The sequence below is a fragment of the Vanessa tameamea genome, chromosome 15, assembly GCF_037043105.1.
Source record: "Vanessa tameamea isolate UH-Manoa-2023 chromosome 15, ilVanTame1 primary haplotype, whole genome shotgun sequence".
Classification (NCBI taxonomy): Eukaryota; Metazoa; Arthropoda; class Insecta; order Lepidoptera; family Nymphalidae; genus Vanessa; species Vanessa tameamea.
Genome location: NC_087323.1, coordinates 6580858 through 6607423, shown reverse-complemented (window position 1 = coordinate 6607423; position 26566 = coordinate 6580858). Strand labels below are relative to the sequence as shown.

At 31.6% G+C, this 26566-nt stretch overlaps 1 protein-coding gene across 2 annotated transcripts in view; it reads right to left on the bottom strand.

Annotated features, from left to right (window-relative positions):
- Positions 1–26566, bottom strand: part of LOC113399027 (uncharacterized) — a 190739-nt gene that overhangs the window by 118033 nt on the left and 46140 nt on the right. For both annotated transcript variants that reach the window (XM_064217162.1, XM_026638029.2), the window contains exons 2-4: positions 21481–24232; positions 20725–20824; positions 13682–13768 (exon numbers count right to left, since the gene is read on the bottom strand). In XM_064217162.1, the coding sequence (XP_064073232.1) occupies positions 13682–13768; positions 20725–20824; positions 21481–24189 (2896 nt within the window). In that variant the 5' untranslated portion in view covers positions 24190–24232. The remainder of the gene's footprint in view (positions 1–13681; positions 13769–20724; positions 20825–21480; positions 24233–26566) is intronic.

The window sequence follows — 26566 nt, the reverse complement described above, 5'->3', positions numbered from 1 at the left end:
AAACGATACGAGAGTAAATAATAAGAAAGCAATTTCCATACATTTATTCGTTAAATTTAATTTAAGAAAAAAGTAACTATCAAGTTTCTTTCCGATTCTCGACGGAAAGAATCGGATTGAAATTTTTGAGATTACATTTAATTTAATTCGGCCTACTTAAATAAAGTATATTTTGATTCTATGGCTAAAACAATGTTGTTGCAAATTTAATTTAAAAGGATGATTACAGATCATTATTTGTAAGTAGCAAGTCTATCTAATATGTAATTTATGTACCAAAGCTCAAAGCTCACTGATTCGATTTCGATTCGATTCGATAGATTTATTTATGCTGCTTAGGCAACCACTTTCAAAGTAAAGAAACATTTTGTTCGTTAACTTGAATACTAAAGTAACATAAAGTACTTAAATATACTGAAACTCTATCAAAACATAGAGGAATTTAGGTTTTATTCAATTTAAAATTCTTGAGTACTTATACCAGGTAGGTACTTTTAATACTTACTGGGTTAATTTATTTTCTTGCTTTTAAAAAGTATTCAAAAGAACTTACGATTAAAAAGTAACTCTCCAATTTAGCTGTTTGTTTAACATCAAGCGTTGAATAAAATTTGAGTAATGTAAATTTTTATTCATTCGTATAATACAGTTCCTCTTACAATATTTTATAAGATTTAATCATGTAATATTGCTGTGCAATTGAATTTTAAATTCAAAAGTGAATTTTACAAATGGTTTTATTGTGTTGAGTTGAATTTCGTCCATCTCGTTTGATAAATATTCATGCTTTAAGTTATTACTATTCGGGATGTTTTTGCCAAAATGGATAAAAATATGTTACGCTTTTAAAACATATATCACGAAATGTTTATTTCTCGTTGATTTAATGACATCCAGGACTTCAAAGAAGAGCGACCGACCATGTATGGCTTTTTTAATCACGTTTTAATTCCGCATTTTTGGCATGCGAAGTAATCGAGCGGATGAATGCGAATGCAAGCGACAGCCCAATTACAAAATCATTAATAAACGCCCGAAATATGAAGTGGGGAAATAATAAAGCTGAAACGGTCGGCTCGGTAGCGCAAATTGCTGGTTGGCAGCCGAGGTGCCTACGATTTATTCATAACGGTAAATTGGCCACGTGTACATCGTAGGTTTAATGGATATTGCACCTATTGAAAAAGGTTCACTGGGTTATTTTTAGCCTAAAAAAACTCCTGATAAAGTGCACACATGGTGTGAAAGAAAATAAAGCAAACACTGTACCGATAGCGACGATATCGTTTAAGGGAAAATTGAGACCGAAATGTAAAGTTAATTCTAAAAATATTAACGTAGCGTTTCGCGTGTAGATACTTTTAAAATGAACATTTTATACGTCAACGGTACATCAGCGTTTAATTATTCATATTAAGCGCTTAACTACGCAGACAATTAGAGCATCTGTTAGTACGACGTTACTAATAAAATTAAATTTTCTAAGATATATGAAGATTGTCAATATATAATGACAATATATAATGCACTCATAACATTTAAAATGTCTTGACCCTTATGCCATAGACTACCTGTACTTTTTAAATTAGAACACACTTGTATACAGAATATTATTAATATTCTACAGTATATTACCGATTTGCTTATAGAATAACATTTTAATGCGTCGCACCCTCCAAAATCGCCTGATAATATTACAATCTTTGATGAAATTCATGGATTATCGAATATTAGCTACTACTCGCATCTTGTTTTTTATAAAACAGTATTGTAATAAATAATTATGAAAGTAAAACGGTATGAATGAATAATAGGCGTTTGAAGCAATTTATATTCTTATTCAAGTATAAAAAAATAAAGGCTTGTATGTGTTTACAATTGCAATGTAAAGTTAACACAGACACAATTACGTTCGTACTCATACCGCATTTAATTAATAAGCCAACACTTGATGCATACATTACATAAAGTAAGGTTATAGCAATAGCCTGTATATTATTTAATGCTGGGCTTAGGCTTTTCAGTTTAAAAGGGAAGGTTCCGAGCGTATTCCACCAACTTTTGGTGCAAACTGAATGGTGGATTCAAGTAAGGCAATTTTTTATCCGATAAATACAGATATCCTCTTCCTTATTTCCTTCACCGCCGAGCACGAGACGAATTGTAAGCACAAATTAGATATGAACTGGCAACCTTTGCTTAATATTCAAGTATTCTAAACACCGGACCGTTTCTCATAATTCAAGGAAAAGCGGATTTTAGTATGAAATGAACGATAAAAGATCGTAAAACTTCAAATCGTGAGTACGACATTATACTCGTGTATCTCCATGTATTATGCTTCCTTCAGTGCGGGAGTATGCAGTGACTCTAACGTTGTCTGAGAAATCAATTCTCGTCGTAGACAACACAACCAATTTATGATAACAAGTTTCTGTTTTACGACATGTTTCCACAATATAAAGATTCATGTCTTTCTATCAGGTATGAATACGTTTATTGCATATGTAAACGGTTTATTACAATATACTTAAATAAGGAGTGGGAGGAACACTTTCATTTTACGACCTTTATTCGACAACAAATGTACAATTTAAATAAGATATTTTGTAATACTAGTTTTTAGTCGCGACTTAGCACGTTTTTGGGATGAATGTGTCACTTATGTCACTCTGGGCCGTAAGATATATCTACGCAAAAAATCGCCTCAATCCGTTTTTGCTAGTCAGAATGACAAGCAAAATACAAAAACATGTGTAATATTAGTATAGTAAAGATAAATGTTTTTTTCTCGTAATCTTACTAATGGTTACTTTGTTAACAAAGTAATACACCAACGCCTGCACCCCCACGCTTTTTAAACGAAGAAATAATTATGAAGTAGTATATTGCATGATAATTTCGTGAAAATCATGCACGTTTAAATATTTTAAATGAGATGTCAGAAATGAAATTTGCTCCCGAACAGGCCGTTACGATCGCATTTCGTTCGGTATCCAATTTTATTACAGTTGTAAATATGCTTTAACACGATAAGATGAAAATGTTTAAGCACTTATAAAAACAAACTTACATTGAATTGAAACTATACGATGGAATTAAACACACTGTCAAAATGTATGTACGTTTTTGTATTTATATACTTTTTTAATTGAATCGATATAATGTTTATTACCCATGTAATTTATTTAAATATAGTTTATCCAGCTGCAGTGCCGCCTACATATATTTCTGGTTAAAGGTTGACTAGTAGATATTGCCTACAGTAATTAAGTCCAGATTATGTTCCAAATACAAAATGATTAAATTAATGATAAATATTACTATTTCCTTATACTGATAGGGAAGAAATACTACCGCATAAACTACATTCAGATTAGTCTGAGTGTCTATTACGGAATTACGACTAAAGAGGGTTGTATTTTACATTTATGAGGGTAAAATGTCACACTGAGTTATTAAGAGCTAGTTTTGTTTAATTCATTTTCCGAATCACGCAAATACTAATAATCCGATTAATTTAGGATTTATACACTATGATAGCTTCTAGATTCAAAACGGATATTGACTTCATAGAATGTGTATACGTTGATAACAAATATAACTGTATCATTGGTTTAGGGGCTAGCTTATAAAGCTGCATATTTCGAGGACCAAATCAAAGATGTTATTTGTATATCCAGAGTTCATAACTGTTTAACATATTGAAACAAGGCTTTTAATTATTTAGTCCCAAAACGATTTAGATGAGTATGGAATTTTTGTTATGTATTGAAATTAATGAATTACTTAATTCTGTTGTTTCGTGACAAAACTAAAATTTATGCATATATAATATTACTTTTGTAAATATCGACGTATTCTAATTTGTATTAAAACATTGTAATAATATCATAAATAATTTTAAGAATGTTTAAATATTTAAATATTATTAAGTTGACAATATTTTATTGCCATAGTGTAAATAGTTGAGTTTCTTTATAGTGGTTTGAGTACCATAACTTACTATACTTTGTCATCCCAAATATTACAAAGAGATATCAATACATATTATATTAAGTACAAAACAGAATAAATGTAACCGTCTTATTTCGGCCTTTCCTTTTTCAGAACGGACCCAGTCTCAACTTCATTATAAGTAAACATTTTAAGTAGGAAAAAATAGTAAAGTATTTTTTTTTTAACAATTTAAAAGTCAAAGAACTCAAACAACCAGATAGCGCCCTCAGAACGTAATGAGACTCCGAAAAAGCATTTCATTTCCACGTCCAAGCTGAAGAGACGAAAACAAGGAAGGAAAAATAAATAATGGAGTCCAATTAACTGAGAAAAGAGAGCGGTCCGTGGTATAGAAACTGAAAGAGACAATTATATTCACAAAACGTGCATGCCTTCAGACGATCAGCGTAATTAGTTGAAATTTATGGCCGGCATAAACGAAGGCACTAATCGATGTAGCCGTCTCAGACGTATTTGCTTTTTTATGATTTAAGACACCAAACTATCATATCAACTCATTAAAATTTAGAGTTTAATTAAACGAATTACAAGGCGTGCAAGTGACATTACTTTCGAAAACGAATATACTGCAAAGAAAGCGTATATAAAACAGCACATTATGAAAACTACTTAAGTGTAAATTCTAATTCATGATTTTTCGGGATTTGCTTGACCTGAACGCGGTTGGGTTTCCTTGTCCGTTGGAGTTTTGGGTAAAAATCATATTCTTATAGACAGCCATTCAGTCAGTATGAATAAAAAAAATGTTCACGTCATAACTCATGTCTAAGTTTCAATGCAAGTAAAAACTTATAGCTGTTTGAACGGTTTGGTCGCGGTATAAAAAAAGTAAAAAATCAGAATTGAATAAGAAAACGCAAAAAAAATATCTGATTATGCTAATGATAGTTTAAATGTCAGGATGACATTTTTTTAATGTATTTTTGGTACCAGTTGGCATTTTTTTAGAGAGTTACTTTCAAATTGATGTAATTGAAATATTAAACATTTATTTAAATAAATATTTTATTACATATTAATTTGGAAATTGTTGAGAGACTTCTAAAAACTGAAAGTATTTAAAAATCTAAATTTATAATCAGGCATATGTAATTATTTGGGTAATATTTTGCCGTATGCTTATTGACTGAATAATAATTTATATTGCAGTCTATTTTATTGCGTAAATAAATGTTCAGATTGAGAATTTTATTGCGTTAATTGTAAATGTTTGCACTGTGAATTTGATTGCTACCTAAAATTAAACACTTACTAATTTATATTTACGTGACGACTAGTTGAAACGAATTTTGGAAAGTCAATAATTTTAATTGAAATATTTACCGCCTTTTCTTTTCAGAAGATGACATAGAATGCTGTTCGTTCACCTGTTTAAGTATGTTATAAGTAAGACTGTTAGAATCTGTAATTCTTTTATATTGTTGAAGTTTTTATTAAATATATATTTTATAAGGAAGGTTCGTCTACAAACACACCCTGTAAGTACATACCTACTCGTTCTAATAAAACTTGCGAATTCTCGCAATGAGACAGAGAATTCTTACTTTGGCTTCACAGCATGAAGGATTACGTAGTTGAACAACGTACTTATGTAAATGGTTCCGTGTAATGTCTTCGATGTCAGCAACGTAAGGGGTTAGGGGGTTGGAGATCGACAACGCTTTAACGACTTTTATTACTCACAAATTGTATCTCTATCCCAATGTAATTATGGTTGAAATTCGAAACAAAACAAGTCAACTGTATAAAAGAAGAATACTATCGTGAGGGGTTGATCTTTAATGTATTTTTTTTCATAGACCATCTGATGACTATTTATGTGAATATAATGATAATAGTTAGTTATTTATGATACAGAATATTATGTTTACTTGAACCTCATTTTGTACTTCTTTTCATCCAAAAATTTAGGCTAAGGTGAAGTCGTTTTCGGCTTTCGGGCGTAATAACACCGTTCTTATTACTTTCTTATTTTTGGCGCTTTTAGTAAAAATATTCTGCATTACAAAAGTCTATACAAACATATAAATCTGCCTACTAACATATAGTCTTAATAAATTGTTTATTATAAATTAATAAAAGCTATGTGTATAAATAATTTTGTTTGCGTACTTTGAAACAGTGTATTAAATTATTGAAAAAAAAATCGAACATAAAACATTTTAAATTTAAAAATTGACTCTTTGTGAATAAATTATAAATGCTAGGACAGATCGGATCAATAAGTTTCTAAAAATAAATATATTTGTCGAAAATAACGTTATAGATTATTAAATATTTGCAAGACGCATTTCATCGAGTTGCAATTGAAACGCGACATATGGCGAAACGAATAAAACGCTTTATAGTGAAAACTGAATATATCTTCTATTTGAATTTGAACGCAATATTTCCAAGATGAAAGCTAAGAAAATTTAGCTTAGGTTGTAACTTTAAACATTTATTATGAATACCACTTTAACTTAGCATTTTAAGTGAATACGAGAATAACTTGTATTTATATATATAAATTATATACATAAATATGACGAATGTTACCATCTAAACGCTTCTTTACTTGGTGGTAGGGTGCAGGCCCGCCTGGGTAGTTATCACCTTTGTTCTATGTATGTATCTATTATAAATATATATATATATATTATTTAAATAGGGCAATGATTTTAAAATTCGTATCGGACCGATACGGAAACGAACCTACGACTTTTTTGCAGTCTTATAAGATAGTCACTGATGAGTTTTCGCACACAGTCGTTAGTTTCATACACTACGGATTAGTTAGAACTCCTCAAATAAGAATTCATATGTAAATTTAGGGATATCTACTAGTCAATCGCAAAAAGCAAAAATAATATTACAGAATACAGTAGGATCAAATTATAAAAAGAGATAGATCAAAATTAATAACTATTTACTTGATATGCGTTCAAAATACAAAAACAGACAATTTATTCATTTGTAAGTTACATATGACCTTTTGTAGCATAAACTATGAGATACTAAAATAACTTATAAACAGAACTAGTGTAAACAAATGAATGAACGGAAATAAAGCAAACACGTCGATAACCATTTGTTGAAATAGTGTTGTAATATTCAGATCGGAATTAATATTTATTATTGTAATTTGAATAATAAATTTACCTCATATTTTTTTGTATCTGCTTATTTTTGTAATGGATAATTTATCGTTGGTTAATTTTTCACGATACAGAGGCTAACAATACATTGTCCGTCCAATTTGTTGTCCATCCGACTGTAATGAATGTGGGTAGCACATGACCTTTATATTAAACTAAAGATTCGAAGCAAATGTTAAAAACTGATAGATTTAACTCTATATATACTATATTTATTAAGTAAGTAACGCTTTTATAAAACTAATAATTTGACTTTGCACTGTATTTGAATATTTAATCGGAATTTCACGAAACAACGGACTTGCAAAGCTAAGCAAATATGTTCATCAGGTTGAGACTGCCTTTTATAATATGTATTGAAATATAATTTGAAATACGAAACTACACGCTTTTTCCTTATACTTTACACTTATTAATATTTAAAAAAAAATGCTTCGACCACCCACAGACAAACCAAATGAAACGTGAGAGGTGTTATAGTGCACGCTAGAGTGTTAGTTACCACTATGGTACCAAATTATAGAATTGTCATTCGATTAAGACAAGTGAAATTTTATTGTTATTATTAATTTATTTATCAACAAATAATAATATTAGTAAGTTTTTTTTGTCATTGCTTCTTCAACATTAGTCATCTTTACAATCTACAGCTTCGGTTAGTCTGCTAAACCACCATATCTGTGTTGAAATGTTTTTCTGACAATTTCACAGTAGCGGCCTGATGTGAAGAAATTGTTACTTTTACAATTCTATGTGTAATACTAAGATGTAGGTAAGATGTAGGTGGTAGGCACGCAAAAGCGTTGGTTGTGCGCCTAAACCCAGAATCCTGAATCGGCATACAATATAAAATCAATTATTATTTTATAAGTTAAGATGTGCCTTGATGATAATTTACATATACTCGAAATTACTACCATTTATGGAACATTCCTAGTTTTTTGGCTTATACTTATTATTTTTACAGGTTGAGAACTGACAGCATGGATAACATGAAGTAACTTGGTATCAAATATTTATACCGCGAATCAGCCGTCTCCCGATGGCGTGGAAATAGTACAAATCGTGTTATCCGCCAACAAATAATATTTTCACCGAAAAATAACATTGGAATAGCGACCGCTTATATCGATAGCTGTAAATCTGCTTCAAATGAATTGACTCGCACATATTGGATATTTTGTTTTATAAAATAAAATAACGTTTTATTTTGAACGATATTTTCTAATGCTATATTTTACGGCGCTCATACTTTATCCTTTCTACTTAAATATCTGAATTTTATTACACTGAAAGACTTTTATTTGCCTTCCAAAATATGTAGGTATACTTATTCTTGTACACATATTTTGCTCCTCAAAATATTACATAATGAAAAAATCTTTTCGTACAGTGATTTGTTTACAATACAATTTAAGGAGTGTTGAAATTATTAATTGTTTTAATTATATCGTCAATGCTATAAAAATATTTCGGTGCTTAAGCGTTTTTTCCTTTCCGTTGACTGGTATGATACCGGTACTGGCACCATACTGATATGATATGATATTGTATCATGTTTATATGTTCTATCAATTCCGTTTTCATAAAAGTAATATTCGGTAGTACGACTATTTACCCGTCCCGACTTCATATGGACATAATACAACTTTTAGATTGAAGACAAACATAAAAAGAAAATCTCTTGTTTTTTCCTACTTTCCTTTACATATAATTTGCAAGTATTATACATAGACAATCCTTCATCTGGAAAAACTCTGTTTATTGATGAAAATAGTATTAAAATCCGTTGGGAAGTTTAAAAGATCTAAAAGCGCCTTTTTTATACTATGTAGAGATTATACGAGTTGGCGGCAGAACTATCAGTAATTACTTATTCCCTTAATTTCTAACAAATAATGTCTTAACGTTGAATGGCTTCATGGCTTTTTGAAGAATAGCGGAACAAATATTTCAGTGAAAACGCACCTTTATATATATGTGCATTTACAAATATTTTATGAAACATTCGAATTTCAAAATAACAAAAGATATAGAAGGACTTGTTTAACTAAACCGAAGTGAAGCGGAGGCTGACATTTCAGTAGATGAATATGAATTCAGAGCGCGTAACAGAATATTTGCCTTAATAATAGGCCTCTTTCAGCTATTTTTATTCAGGCCTCGTACGTTCGTTTTATTTTTAGACAAACCTATGCATATCGAGTTTTCACTAGTTTACACGAATCATTGTTATCGAGTTTTCTAACATGTAAATTTATAGTTACAATTTTATACACTTCAGACGAAACAAACGCCGAAACTAAATAACTTTCGTTTTACGTAATAGACAAACATATACATAAAGGACATGTATGTTATTTTATATACATAAATGTATTTCAAATTAAGTTATTCTTCAATTGAAGTGTTTTGAAGAACTTATTACTTTAGAGATCTAATACAACTAATTCAGGGTCCGCTAGGGAGCGAGCGGATCTCGGTTTACAAACTACCTCGTAGTTTTAACGTTTCCAAGTGCAAAATAAGTTTGCAGAAGTAGTTCTTTAGCGCGGGACCACCGGGACGTGTTTATTGGTAGTGACTTGGGATAAAGTAGAGAAAGAATTCCGAGATTCGAAGTGACAACTTATGTATACAATAATAACTTGTTTTTCTTACGTTTTACTTTTTATAAATTCATAAATTATACAGTATTTTCTTTACTATATAATTGGATAAACTTTGCAAATAATATCACTTTATAAAGTAAAGTTAACAAAGTGTTAAACAAATACAGATTTATATCGTCGTAGAGCCGTCCTGTCACAAAAGAGAAGACGAAAGTACGAAAAGATATCATGAATCATTGAATACAGTATTTAAAATTTAAAAGACAACTTTTATAATGTTCAAGTTGGCTGTGAAGTGATTTATTCAAAGGGGCCGGCAAAAGAATTAATTACTTAACCGACTGTCGACTGAGGGTTGAAAGAAGTTACAACGTTGAGCATTAAAGAGATCTCGCTCGAAATCATTGCTACAAGTTTATTCTATCGTATCTACTGCGTTTAATTCGTGGCTAGAACATTTTATTACAGCAAAAAATCTCTAATTGTTGAGTAACTCTTATTAATACTCTTAAGACTTTGTAGCTTGTAAATAAAATTTATAATTTAATAATACAATATAATTCTTATAGGGTATTTCTTTATAACTCAGTTTTAAATTGTTAAAGGTTAACAAGGTGGAATGGTTTTGTGCAAGAGCGTCTGGGTACGTACCACCCACTCAACGATTACTTTACCGCCAAAAAACATTACTTAGTATTGTTGTGATCCAATTGGAAGAGTGAGTGAGCCACTGTAACTACTGGCATAAGGGACATCTTAGTTCACAAAGTTGGAGGCATATGGGCAATGTAAGAACTTGTTATTCTCACGGCGCAAATACATCTTGCGATGGCGATCACCATCAAGTGGCCCACTTACTCGTCCGCCTATATTACCTATATAAAAAAAGATTAAATTGAAAGATATGTCAAGGTGCGATCTATAAACTGAGTTGTTCATTATCTAATCACCCCTCGGATGTTTTATTTCGTAATGGATTGGTGTAAATATTATTTGTATTAAAATATGTACACGACAAATTAATCGTCAACTGCTATATCTGCATGGTTCTCTAAATACATAATCATATTACTTGGGGTATTTAAAACGTTTGCTTTAATTTCTACTGAGTTCTGCTACAAATTAGAATAAATGAAGTTTGGGTATATTTATATCAGACCCTCTTTTCGTAATGAAAGAGCGGACTGAGTAACGATTTTGTGAAATTTTAATAGTAGCGAGATCATTTGATCGAACGAGAACTGCATTCTATATTATTCAATATTATAAAATCGAAACGTAATATAACGTAAACAAATATAGACATCTGTACATTTTATATTTAGATTTGTGTAGTGCTGAAAACTCAGTTATTAACTTTTATCTGTTAACAGAATAATACACCATAACATTCTTGTTGCTTAATTTTTCTTTCAACCCTATATCTCGAGGAACAAAATGTACGCTGTTATTCACAGATACACACTTTAACACAAAATCCACCGAATGTTTCCGAAAAAATCTACCGAATTGTAGACGAAAGTGGCGTTGAATGAATAAAGTTTACGAGAGCGTGTTATTCGTTTTTCGTTCTAAATATAACAATCCGACAATAGAGGAGCCGTGTGATTCTTTTTTAAATGGAATGCAAATAAATTTTAACTTGTTAACATTTGCCGCGTTACATTTTTGCCAATACTTCAACTTAATTATACATCTTCGAGTGGTCAATTTTTATTTTGAATCTAATTCAGTTGTCATTGAATAGATCTTCGAGTTCTTAATTGAAGACAAGGGATTATAATCCGGGCAGAATCGGTGAATTGAAGTCTGATTTTAGATGATTATTGTGTATAGGATCACATGGTTAGGTAGCAAGTCGTATGAAATTGTTAATCTAAGATGGATGTATAACCGATTTTGAGTGGAACAGACTTGTGAGTCGAGCTCTGCAACCATTTCTTGAATAGAATAAGACGTTAACTTTGGGAACAAATTAATATTATGCTTTATTATTGGTGTAAAACTCTCGCATTAACATTTACTAACAATATTGCTATTAATTCATAATAATATTGATAAAATTGGCTCACTGTATTTAAACCGCAACGTGCCACATAATAGGGCTTTTGTTAGATGATAGTTACATTCGAATAACATACAAGCGAAACGTATATTTATCTGACAATATTCATCATTGACACTGTGGATATTCATTTGCTAATAGGATTTCGGTATGTATATTTTTGGAGTATGCCTATATATATGTATGCAAATTTCTGAAGATTAGACTAAGTCAAAATTAAGCTGAGTAATTAGGGATGCTTAAAGCGTTTATTTCAAAAAGATATGAGTAAGAAAAAACAATATATAAACATCTGAACGTCTAGGAAAAGAAAATTCAGCTGTGTTTCCTCATTATATTATCATTTACTTAATTATATATGTTGTGTTCCGGTTTGAAGGGTGAGTGAGCCAGTGTAACTTTAGGCAAACAGGACGTAACATCTTAGTTCCCAAGGTTGGTGGCACATTGGTGATGTAAGTCATTCCGTAAGAAATATTAACCATTGTTAATATTTCTTACAAATTGTCTATGGGCGGTGGTAACCACTTACCATCAGGTGGCCCATTTGCTCGTCCGCCTACCGATAGCATACAAAAAATATTATAATAATAATTTCGGATCGAATTTCACAACAGTCTGCGTAGATGCGCAAGAGATATTATAGCGAACGAATGCGTGCGCAAGCGCTGGTGCTCTCTACTTTCTAATCCTCAGTACGATGGGATAGTAATCCGAATGGAGAGTGTTTTGTTTTGTATTTAATTTAGTTACAATAATTACACACATACATAGATTCCCAGTACAATTAATCAGATGAACATAAATAATTTAAATTAATAATAATAATAACATAAAAAATAAAAGAACTGCAAAGTTTTTAATAATTTTCAAGACTGTCTGGACAGATGTCTAGCCCATTGACCTTCAACAATAGTTCATTATATGTCCAGACGCTGTAGGCCGTTGTCAGGGCTTAACGAGGTTGTCCGAGGCGTAAGAGAGTAATGCTGCCAACTTCCTAACTCCGGGCTCTTTTTTATTCAATATAGGTAAGCAAATCAGCCACATGATAATAAGTGGTCACTACGTAGATATTACCTCTGTAAGAAATTAACAAGGACACAACCTTTGAACTAAGATGTTATTTCAAATAGTTACACTGGTTTATTCTACGATATGGCGAGTTTGCACAAAGCTCTACCACTAAGTAGTCTTACTAAGAATTCGTTGACAAAAATCCTTAAAAAAAGACGCACATATAACAAACTATTAAATAAATTTGTATATACAAAATGCAAAATTTATATTTTAAATAATCATACTTTTTATCACGACGTTTTCATCATTCAAATGAACTATTTATACTGCTATATATAAATTTGAATAATAACCCTATTTTATTAATCTTTATAAACAACAGTTTTTGATTGATCAACAGCTGAATCTTAAGCGAATCTTCGAAAATATTTTCAAATTAATAATAATTATTATGCATTCCAATTTTTTTTTTTTTGTTCAACGTTCCCGTTGAATCAACTTCATAGAATTATTTGCGTTTAATATTAAAATTATTAATGTCACGAGGTATTTTATAATAAGGCATTCTGATCATTGAGAGTAATTGTTGTCGAAAACTACATATACCCTTTATGTTTGTTTGGTGATTTATTACGGTGTCCTTATAAAGGTCCGAAATGCTATCGCTATTTTCTACGTATTTTTCCTCAATTTATTTGCCCGTTTGATACGAATCTCTTAAAGCAGATTACGTCAGATTTAAATCGTTATACTACATTTAGTAAAATTTAAGGGCAATATTTAATAGCGAGGTTAAGGAGTGTATTGTGGTTAGTGTTGTGTCTTACCTGGGTCATGATGTGCAGCTGGTGACGGTGCTGAGAAGGCGCTGGAGCAACCTGCAGCACGGCGCGTTAGACCGCCCAATTCTGGTACTGGATAAAATATAAATATTTAAAACCAAATACAGATATTACACATCGTTTTTAATTAGTGATAATACGATTACAAATGCAATAAGAGTTACGAGCGCAAGTTGTTTGTATTGGAAATGAAACAAGATTTAATTAATACATTGTATTTTTATGCAATCGCGCCTTATTACATCTTCAAAAGAGCCTTATTGAATTGATTTAATTATTCCGTACAAGGTCAATACAACAGATATTGTTACAGTTATTATTTTAATTACTATGTAGGTTTGATGCTCTTACACTTTTTATAACTGTCTCGTTGGAATAGTGGCTAACAAACCTCGGGTCGGGCTTATAACTAGTTTTTGGTTTTTAATGTCACAGCCAAAGCTCGAAGTATGTAGTTTAACAGTGGTTACATTGCCGTGCCTCGAAAAGCATGTCATTTCGGATTCTGGGAATGAGGACACATACTGTGCACTTGTGTTTACGGATACACTTGTGCAATATAAGCCTGTGCAGTAGCCGAGTTAGTATACAATGAAAATGGTCGCCCTGACCATAACCAAACAGCTTATCTTAAATTTGCTTTCATGTTAGGACTTTAAGTTGAGATGTAAGTAAGGATTATTTATGGCACAAAGCTTTTACATGTTCAATGATAGCGGTTTGATATTAATGCGAAAGACGAGGACACATTTGTTTATATAAAAAATGGATTGTAATTAAATCTTCCATAACTTACAGAGAACCGCAAATAAAATCATATATGACTAAAAGGAGGGAGTTGTCAAATTACCAAAATGTATAATATCTATATGCGTAAAATACCTAACAAATATATTCTCGAGGAGACACACTAAACAGCTAAACAATATCATGCTTGTTTGTATTTGCATATCATATCATTTTCAAATGTGATATGTGCAAGGCGAATAGAAACGAAACAAATGTAAGTATACATTTACATATCTCCGAGTTGTCATACATTTATCCCTAAGGCAGACAAAACAAAAAGCGAGCCGAGTCGCTTAGCGTTCGGCTTTCATGATTAACTCAACAACTTCAGTCTTCCCGCGTTTTCATTTTCCCGGTATTTCGTTGCTTTGTGCCCGTTTGAGCTGGAAAACGTTGAAATGGTTTTTCTCAGCGAAATAACAAATAGGCCACGCTGTTAGATTCTAAGGGTGAATGAAAACAATGCATAATTTAATAATGATATTTAGTTACATCGGCTTATTGCGTGCAACCCCTCAGCTCGTTCATACAGAATATTTGAAATAGAAGAGGCTTATTTTTGACGTGACAAATTCGTAGTAGATGCACTTAATCTTCATGTTGTCCCGTTCCGTTAGTATTCGCTATTTCAAATATTTTGTACCATAGGAGTCCAAAAGTCGTTTTATTATTTCATTCTCGTGGCAATGAATTAAAAAAATATGCACTCGGCGGGGATTATTATAGTATTATATAGACATCATTTATTATATTGTACAATAAATCTAAAGGACGAAAGTTCTTAAGTTATATTTCATTGAACAAATGAATTTAAAATAAATACCCGAAGGTTAAATTCAGCGAATTTTGTATTTAATAAGTTTTACTTTATTCATTTCGTCTCGGTGAACGTTCAGAGAAAAGTTTAATGCCGTTTCCAAGATATTCTCTCGACGAGTTCTATACATTTTTTATCTTTTACGTTAACATATTAAGCAAGTTATTGGAGATAAAATATTTAATATATATTTGATTTTTGAATATTCATAAAATGTTTGACATTGATCTAGATTAACATTTACAATTATTAGTTAATATCCGGTTTTGAGGTCATATGTTAATGTAACTTAGAAATAATTACAATCAAATAAATAGTCCAGTATATATTGACAAATAGTTAGAACTTAAATTCTGAAAATGGTTACAATTTTCTTTTGTAGGAAATAGCTAATAAATGTAATAAACTACATAGCAAAGATGGCTCTTAAAAATGAGACTCGACCACACTGGGTGGTCGATTATACATACATGTATGACTGTATGTACGTATAGCAACATATCAAACTTGTCGTTTCCATCATCTGGGTCAACTGTTGGAATGTCACCTTAGCCTGGAAATTGTCAAATTGAAACACGCAATACGTTGCTTGGATTAAGACCACTGGTTGGATAGAGACAAGGTTCCTTAAATTACTAAATATGTAACAACACAAATTAATTGACATCATAAGCTTGAATGCTGTTCGAAAGTTATCAACACAAAACAAGTCGGTACACTTTGACCCGGTAAAAATAAATATACATTTATTTGTTACGTTTTCACGTCTAAACTACTCAACCGATAATCATTAATACAGAGTACAAAAAAAGACAAAGAGCGTCAAACATCTATCTCGCTCTCACAAGGGCGAAGCTGAAGGCGTAATCTATACCATTTATAGTGTAAATGAAACAATGTGTCGTTACTATAATAGAATAAAATTAAAAATGGAATGTTTCAGAATTCAACTATTATTGTGAAATTGAAAAATAAATGTTTACTGAGCCTTATCTAATAAAAATGTGATCTCTGGCCACGAAATTATCTTTTAAATCACATTTTAACGTTGCAAATAAATTAATTTGTTCTCGATTCGTTGATTTAACTTAATGTTTATTTGGTCCATAAATGTAAACGACAACCTTCAATAAATATGATTAAGTGTCATAGATTGTTATATATATACAATTCAGAGTTTCTTTCATAATTGTATTTAGAAATATAAGATATTTATACATTTGTAAATAAATCAACAATTTGTATGGATTCTTGAATTGCGTTTGCACGAATGCTCTCCATATGGATATAAATTTACATATATTATTAAATGAAATATAGAAATTATTTCCAATGGGAAAAATAGTTTTCGGCCGCGGTTTCGCTTACATATGCGGGGCGAGTGGGTTAGGTTTAAGTTAGGTTAGGTAAGGGTATAAGTTATCTTTATTCTAAATCCAGCAGTTTTTGCGTAACAAACATCCAAACACACAAACTTTTGCATTTGTAATATTTGTAGGTTATTTTTATATATAATGTTGTAACTCTACAATCAAAAGTTTTAGACTAAATAGATTTAAACAAAACAATCATATTTTTTAAAATCTATTTGATTTGATTGAGAATTTGTCTTATACTTCCAGAACAATTTGATATTTTTATGGATATACTACCTGACCCTGCGGCTTTACCCGCGCGTAATTTAGAAAACCTAATTATAGCACATCATGATCACAACCGCAACAAAACCCGTTGCCTAGTTTTTAAGATCTAAGCATACACAGGGACAGACAGACAGCGGGAAGCGACTTTATTTTATGCTATGTAGTGAAGTACAAATTCTGACTTATTTGTTAAATAGTAAACCTTTCATTCCAAATTAGTTTAGAGATTGTGTACAACGGAATCTGTTTTACTTTCGAAACTATGACGTGTAGACGGTCGTGGCAATCATACCAGGTTTTTATTTTTTACTTCGGACATTCATTGTTTGAATCATGACGCTGTCAAAATTCGTTCCCGGAATCCATATCCCATTTGCATCGTCCATTTGTACGAGACTGTTACAATTCTGATTGACTTAACAACAAACGAGCTTCCAGTCAACGTTGCATTTTTAATCGGATACATCAGGTTGCATCGGAATTCTAGGTTAATCTTAGAACGACACAGGAAAAGGTATGAGGATAGACGGATTATAAGCTATTGGTAAAATGTCGCCGTTTTAATTTGGATTTGGCCGTTCGAGAATTTTTAGAAATCAATTAAACGCTCTGAATGAAATGTAAAAATATATTGTAGTTTCAAATACTTTTGAATAAACTGTTTTTAATTTCTTATCAGAATAAGTACACGCACAGTTCAGACACCGAGTCTGATTCCCTGATACGGTTAACTGATAAAGGTACTCGAAGATGTCAATTCTATATAAAAAATTGCTATTCGGCATACTCATACTACCAGTACGGTCTTTAATACTTCGAGCGAGGATTGAACTGTACGATGAAAAAGTTGAATAAATTCGTTAAATGCTCTCGCTATACATTTTCTACGTAATGGCGCAATCATGGTCTAAGACTGGTTTGACTGCAGCGCACGCCTGAAAAGCTTAGAAACCGAATACAAACAACCATCCAAGAGTTTCGCTTGTCCGGGAACTGAGTAGGAGAATCGAATAAGAATCCTAACGTGCAGGCTTATCAGAAATTAAATGAATGTTGATATTGTGCGTTAACAGCACGCTTTCTGGAAAATAGCGTGAATTTACTAAGCGTATTATTATTTCATAGAGAATATAATTAATAAATTGATCAAATATAATATAAAAAATATATAAATTATTTAATAACTTGTAACAAAGATATTGAATATACATAGAAAGTCTTAAACATTAGGAGCCTCACGGGGTAAATTTATGTCACAGAACATTAAATTAAATTGCAACTATAAACCATGTGTAATTTCGAAGAAATTTGAAAACTGAAAGTTAAAATTTTAAAATTACGCAGTAAGACTAAAAACGATAAAACGTCTAAAATGAACGAGTACTGTTGAAATATTTATGTTCTCTGAAAATCCCACTCGTTATTAGAATATAAAGAACTATTCTCATATCAAAAGAGTTTAAAAAACCGAAGCCAGACAGGGGCAATGTATTGAAAGTTTATTTAACGTTTGCAATTTGATGATGATACTGCATCAGAATAATAGAAAATATCAACACAATGTCCATTTAATCGGTAAACCAGCTCATAAGAGGACTAAGATATGGAAATAAATTCGTTTAAAGATATTAGAAGGAATAGGAGCATTGCCATTATCACATTTGGTAGAGTGTTACGTCGATAGAAATTAGTATAACAGAAAATGACGCTATGCTATGAATATAGAACTGAACAGAAAAGTAAATATTGAAATATAATCGCCAAAACAATGATAGAATCAGATAAAAAACTTAAAAGTCACACGGTTAGTAACATTGGCAACAGTTAAAGGTGGAATAGTAACATGTTACTACAGTTACAAAAATATTTATGGAATATTTGTTAATAGAAAAATGGTACATATAAGTAAAATAAAAAGGTCTATAGTTCATTAACCTTCAATAAAATAAAAAATCGGTGTTGTTAGATTGCGGATTAACCAATCCTGTTAGTCACATGTGACTCATGGTTATTGTGTAAATATTGTGTCTGCTGTTTGGACAGGGAAGTTGTTAATTTATTTTTTATAGACAAACGCGAAACGACAACACTTGAACTCCACAAACTTCCTAATTTGATATGTTATTGTAAAACCATTCTAATTTGAGCAGTATTAAAACTTTCTTCGATTTGACTAATATTAATATATAACCACAAGCCCCACTTCTTCTTTTTGTTCGTTAATTTAAATGATTTTATAAAAAATGATACAAATGTCTTAAACAATGATCGTCTTCCTGTTATAAAGGCAGCGTTTTTTGGAAATCCTCTTCTAAACTTCAAGATCAAATGTTGCAAAAGAGTGAATAAAGATGTACTAAAGTGTACGTCAATCGGCTTCAATAGTGCTGATTCGTAGTTTAGGTTGACGTCGGAGATAAGTAGGCGATCTTTAATATTATGAGTATGGGGGTAACTTGGCTTCTTGCCACCGGCGGACTGGCACTAATATGTACTCGTACGGCTAATAAGAGGCCAATGGTATGTTATAGGAGGATTCTAAAATGATAAATGGAACACAACTATAAATGATAAACGATTAAAAGTTTTTTTAACTATTTAAATATAAATATTTGTAAGCTGATCTATTCGCCGGATCTAAGCTTATGCATCGTGCAACATGCCCCGCATTTTTCACGCCATTATATAAATATATCGAACATCTTGTTTTTAAAAGTACTGGTTCAAATTAGAAAATGTTAATTTCAATATTTAAAAACTATTATATATATTAAATCTATGTGTTATCTATAAAAGATGCGTATGTTATGTCGCTGACTTTTTTGTAGACGTTTAAATCTCTCAGATAATGTGTTTATGTATATTACAGTTTTAAAAAATATACGATAAATATATGTCCTATAGCTATCCTTAAATTAAAATAATATGAAAGTTCTATATCAATCGGATAAGTATTTTTTGCCTGAAACCGTAAAAAACGTTAAGTCCGCATGAGGGTCACTTTCGATTTGATTGTAACAGCTATTCAGTTTAATGAAAGACATTTTTTAAAATGCTTCTAATATTACAAAATGAGTAAAACGCTAAAAGTAAATTTCTTTACTTGATTTTTCAATTAGAAGACAAAAACATTTGAGAAGTCTGACATATTAAGATGTTTGTCGTTGAACAAATCGTTAAAAATTCCGAAACTATTCCAATTCTTAGAAGTCGAAGTGATTTAAAGAGTTTGAATGTTGAAGTAGATTAGGAATTTATACGTCTTTTATACGCCTGAATTCGCGTTTATAGGTCAAATTTGTTATAAAATAAGTAGGTTAGGATCTTTAATAATAAATCAGTTCAGGGTTTATAAAATATTCAAAGTAAAGTATGCGAAGAATCTTAAAAACAGATGAAAGAAAAGGTTTAGCAAGGCAAAACAATAAAAAGTAATTGTGAATTGACGCCTTTTGGCAGCAACTGCTAGAACATTAGATGGTGAATTAGAGGGAAGCACGAGAGAATAATATTAATAGGTGTTATGATATTCGCAGGAAGCGACTCTCGGGGCCAAGACTCCGTATTGACATCTGTACGGTTGGCGTTACGCCAACGATTCTGTATAGGTTTACCGCATGAGTACGATTTTTAAACAAATTATATTTAACTAATTATATTTTTTCCGTTATCCATTTTGAAGCGCATAAATAATTTCAATTTAATCACTGTACTACGTTTGTTCGTGTGAAATTTTACCTACCTATCTACATATATTGTATTAATATTAAAAATCTTACCTGGATGCGGGTGAGAATGCGAATGTTCAGCAGGAGGCTGCATAGATGATAAAGCAGACAGAGGTGTATAACGAGATCCGTCTTCTCGAGAACAACCCTCCTATAACAAAGAGCATTTGTTTCATATTCTTCTTTCAACTTAAATTAAAATACTTATACAAAAGTATTTGTTTTCCGTTCGAAGCCATATTATTTCAAGGGGTAAAAAAGTTTGAACGAGTACTTGGAAAAATAAATTCGAAACATGGACGTGCCTGCTATTAAATGGTTTTAACCGATACTAATATAATTCCTTAATGAAATATATTGCATATAATTCCTTCCCCTTCGTCAATAATTAATCAATTATATTATTCCAACAATATTTTATCCAATAAAACAAGATTTTTTTCACACAAGAATGAATTACTGTTAACACTCAAAAGTCGTCATTATTAAAATCGACGTAAAGTTCCCTTTTCTGTACACAAGCTTTAGAGTAGGTGTTACGATGAGGGATAACATGCGGATGAGGTCCCGAGGCGTGTTTAAGTAGAACTTACTTCATTACCGCGTATTAATGAGGCTTTAAACGCCTGCGTAACCATCTTTATTATTATATGCCAAAATGATGTAAGATTTATTGACTTTAGGGCAACTTTAAATTAAACATTCGAATACACACAGCACTTCATGAAATAATTAAATTAATATTTTTTTTATCTTTCAATTCATGACTGTAATATGTAAATTAGGAACAATGTTATACAATCTTACCTTTTCGCAATTAGCTGTTGCTGTAGTTTGAGTATGGCTTGTCGATGAGATACGATATTGCATTCCCGAGACAGTACAGAATCCTTCATGATGATGGGTAGAGTATACACCTGTTATTGTTACATCAGTGTCTTGATTGACAATAACCTCAACTTTTTGCTTTCTGTCCTCAGTTAAGGTACTGTCCTCGCTTTCTTTTTTAGTCTCTTCGTTTTTTAATTCCGACTTCACGCCGGAACTTATCACGTTTTTTGGCTTATGGGAAAAAGATTCATCACTACAAGAGTCTGAAGTAGTATCGTCTTTGTTAGATTTTGGGGAACGCTTTTCGTAGCTTGCAGCTAGAATGGCTGTAGCATTTAAGCTTGCCATTCGCTTTTGAACTACCATATCTTTTAGATCCATTACAATTTCGTTTCTATTGCGCTTCTTCTTTATAGGAACTCCAGCAGTTTTTTTCATTTTAGGGGGAGGTTTATCTGAATCAGATTTTCCTATAGATGACTTTGGCGTTACTTTCTTTTTGTCTGAGGTAGAATTGCTTGACTTTGACTCAAGTTCACTATCTTCACTGGATGAGGTTGAAGACTTTGGGTCCCAATATTTACCAGCACTTCTAATTCCAGGTACACCTCGTAATGTTCTTTGAGGTGGATTATCGTCAGAGCTTTCGGAACTTTCTTTTTCTTTCTCATTTTTATTTTCATACTCTGATTCAGAAGTGCTCTCTTGTTTCTCAGTTTCTTTTGTTTTTACTTCCTTCTTTTTAGGCACCGATGCTTTAGATGTACTTGGAATAACTTGTCTCTCAACAGTTTTCATTAAGCCCAATTCCATATGGGTTCTACTTTCGTTTTCATATAAGCAATGTACCTTAGCTAAGGCATTTAGTGATGCCATTCTATGCTTTTTGGGACCAGTCCACATAGATAATAATTTTAATCGCCTTTTGCTAGGTTTTTCATTGCCCAACAGAGCTGATGTATCTTTTAAATCAATCAAAGAATCTTTAGAAAGTTCTTTTAGCTCTTTCGAAGTAGTCTTTTTTGCGCTGTCTGTTATTCTCTTGTATTTTTTATTTTTTGTCTTTTTCGTTTGAGAGGTTTCAGATTCTGAAGACTCTTTATTATCATTATCATCATTTGATTCACTCACACTTTCTTCAGAAGAAGTGTAGTGAAAAGTTTTAGTATTTAGGGAAAAAGTAGATGTATTAATTTCCTCATCAGATAAACAACTTTTTTTCTGTTGCTTTTTAGATTTACTAACCGTTTTTTTATAATTACTGGTTTTAGTTGCGGGTTTTACGTCTCTTTGGGTAGAAGGTTCTTGATCAAGAAACTTAATAGGACTAAAAGGTTTGCCCGTTATGCTGGATTTTCTTGCAACCATCTTATACGACTTACTTACAATGGGTGGTTTATCTTCTACTTCTTTCTCACTCGTGAATGCACTAAAATCTAAACCAGGCGGTACATAATTTGTAGTATTCTGACCTGTATTTAAATCTTCTGAGCGTTTATTGGCTTTCAATTGTTTAACTACCTCTTCAATAGGCCTATGAGGTGAGAACTTTTTTCTTTCTGTATCTGCTTTTTTGTCAATAATGGTACCTTTGACTCTTGCTATAGGCCGCACTCTTCCTATATTTTTCGTGATAGGAGACCTAAAATCTGAAAGAATACTTTTTGGCGAATCGACTTTTTCAGTGAAAGTATACACGTCAATTTCAGGACCTTGAGATACGAGATTGTTTGATGCATTCTTTTCCTTGTTAGTGTCGTCAGATTTCAAAGATACAAATCTTTCGGAAACGCTTAAGTTTCCTTTAGAATTTTTGCAACATTTAACGTCTATGTCAACGGTTCTTGGTGATCGACTAGACGTGAAAAATTTAGGTGGTCGCTCAGTCTCGACTTTTGGTATTTCAGCTTGAGCGTTTGGGTTGGTAGAAAGATTTAATGTAGAGTTTTTAAGCACATTATTCTCATTTCTTTCTGATTTAGTAGATTCGCCTACCTTTTCAGTTTTATCTTCAGACTGAAGTGATAAAGTTTTGCCTTCTTTATTATCAGCTTTTGCTATATTACTATTATTTTCAACGGTATTGGCTTTGTAACTTTTTTCACCTTCATGCTTTTTAACTTGTTCACAATCTTTGTTGGAAAGGGATCCTTTTTTCTTTTGATTTCCTAAATTACTTTTTTTCAAATTTGCCTTAGCTGCGGGTTTTGTAATTTTAGTTGTTTTTTTAACCGCATCTAAATTAATTTTGTACTTTATGTTATCATTTATTTTATCTTCTTTTTTTAATTTTAAGGTCGATTTATTTTTCTTAGTTAATTTTAGTGGCTTTTTAGTAACGACTTTTTTAGGTACTTTAGCCTTATCTTTCGTCTCTTTAGATTCTTTTTTCGACTTTTTTGAAGGAGAATCTTCTCGAGATGAGTGGGCTTTGACTGGTAAAGTTTTGGCTGTTTCACTTGATGATTCATCTTTTTCCTTAAGTGAGGGCTCATGATCATTTTTATTGTTGGTTGTATCATCGCCAGTAGCTTTTTTAGAGCCCTTTGGTGTAGATTTTGGAGCGAGCTTAGCTTTTTTCGGCGTGGCTCTTTTTTTCTTTACTTGTTTAGCAGTAGTTGCTTTAAAAGTTGTCTTTCCCAATGCTCCCTTCTTAGGCGAGGGTTTTGCAGCTTGTGACCGCATTGTCCGCTATAGTCATTGATCGACCGATGATAGTGTTCACATTCTGAAACAAACAAAAACAAATTTAAATATATAAAAAAATTAAGGCTACTAAATAGTTTGATTTTAATTTATAGATTTACCACGTCAAGCTTACGTATATTATAGCTAATTGTGATATTATACACCTATATGTTTTATTAGGCGTATATTATTAATTATAATTTAAAAAAAGGATTGCGCGAATTGCATTATTAAAATTTGCGTACAAAATTAAGATCTTATCGAAACCTATTGAAATATTAACATTATTAATTTAATCTATATTTACAATGTGCCTGTTTCGTCAACGCATTAAATGATACCCCTAATAATATATGGCATTTTAAGACCAAACACAAAAATACAATCAAATACATTCATTAAGTTAACCACATGACTTTTTTTCATTTTATTAATTTACATCATCCATAAATACTAGCGGGTCAATAACTTACGGCCAAAATAGGTCAAACGTTAGAAATCCGAACTATTCATTTACAAAATTATTAAACTAAAGTAATTCCGGCTAAAGTCAAAGGGGACTGTGCGGGTAGCGGGCGAGCGGGTACGTCCAACGCTCGCGCAACCGCGCCGTGTTGCCGTTTTTATGGGTTATTGAACTAATTTTGCAAATGGTGTTTTACTTTGTTTTAATTTCTGTGTGTCTACTTGATTAGCCTTATATTAATGAGTATTAAACGTTGTTTCATTTAATGTGATGACGTCGGCGCAACTCTGTGCATACAAAATCTAATATAAGCATATTGCATTAACTTTACCGAATATAACAGTTGTTGAACAGTGCGGTCGTAGGTTTTAGATATAAAAAAGTACCCTTTCTCCTTCTTTGCGGTTTCATCTTGCTTCATAATAAATATCATCAAATTCGGATAATTGAAATTGAGTTGTGAAAGTGTACAGACCGACAGACAGAGTTATTTTCGCATTCATAATATTAAGATGGTTTATATTTATTTAATTCAAAATAACCCTTCGAACATTTCATTTGTTGACGCGGAAAATAATGAGTTAATAAGGTCGGATTTATAAATGGTCCTTTACTTAATTTGGTAGACACTATGGTTGATTTATATGCAACCGCACTTTGCCTTTCCCACGTGGCTATCTGTTTACTTGACCTGACACGTGGCTATCTTGTCAACGCAAGTGTTTTTATTAATTCTTCGGATTTTAAGAGTTAAACTTGAAATATATAATTACAATTTCATGTAGAATATGTCTATATAATTTAATTTGTAATATTCAATTGTTAGGATACTAATATTATAAAGAGATACATTTTGTTTGGTTGACTGTTTATTCCGGTTAGCGCTTCTTTTTTGAAACGGTTATGTTCTTTTTTCGAAAAGGCATGATAATCGGCCAGTGACATTACATCTGAGATAAAATAAAAAAAAATGAGCTAAGAACAAAGTCAAGCTTCTCATTGCTTACAACTGTCGAAAAAGAGCTCTCATACACATAAGCCAGTCTTTGATCGATATCAAGTGGAGCTTAAAATTCACTTTTAACAGAGACTAAAGACGTTGGGTCCGGGTGGAAAGAAAGTAACAGCAGATATAGCCGAATAATGTGCACTTACGAGTTTTCAGAATAAAACTTTTAAGAATTAGAAATAACTTTTATCAGGACAAAAGAGCACGGTCATTCGTTTATGAGTTTAAAGCGTTGCTTTTGATAAACAATTGGTATGAGGATGAGGATAAATGTGTAAATGCACTTATCATTTAAGCTTTAAGCAAGCAAGCATCCATGTACTAGATGTAAGCCTGTGTTACTGATCACATCCGCCAAGACGTGGATGAGACCCATCATGTTTACAGCCATAATGTTAATCAGGGGAACATAAAATACATGAAAACTTGTCATGTATAGAAACTAAATTTATTTTATTTATACACAACAAAAATTTCTACATATATCAATGTATAAGTATGTCTATGTATATGCTTGTTGTGTGCGATACTTTACACTTATATAATATTGGTTTTAAAAAGTAATAAATAATATAATAGTATCATGTCATTGTAATTAATTGTTTGGTCCGACCGTCACACGATTCACTGTCCCTGTCATATGGTAAATGGGTTTGCGGGTAAATCTGTAGAGGGATAGGGATAAAGGGGTGAAGACTTGAAAGCCTATTGTTTTTGCTTAAATTTTGTTTTAAGTTGTGTGTTTTGGTAAACAGGCTTTTAACGTATGGACACTAAAGAGTAAGTAAGGTTATATAATATATTAAATATAGATTTTCCGAGTGATGAACAATTGATGGGAGTTATAAAAATCATATTATGTAGGAAAACATAAATAGGTATAAATGTAAAAATAGTTT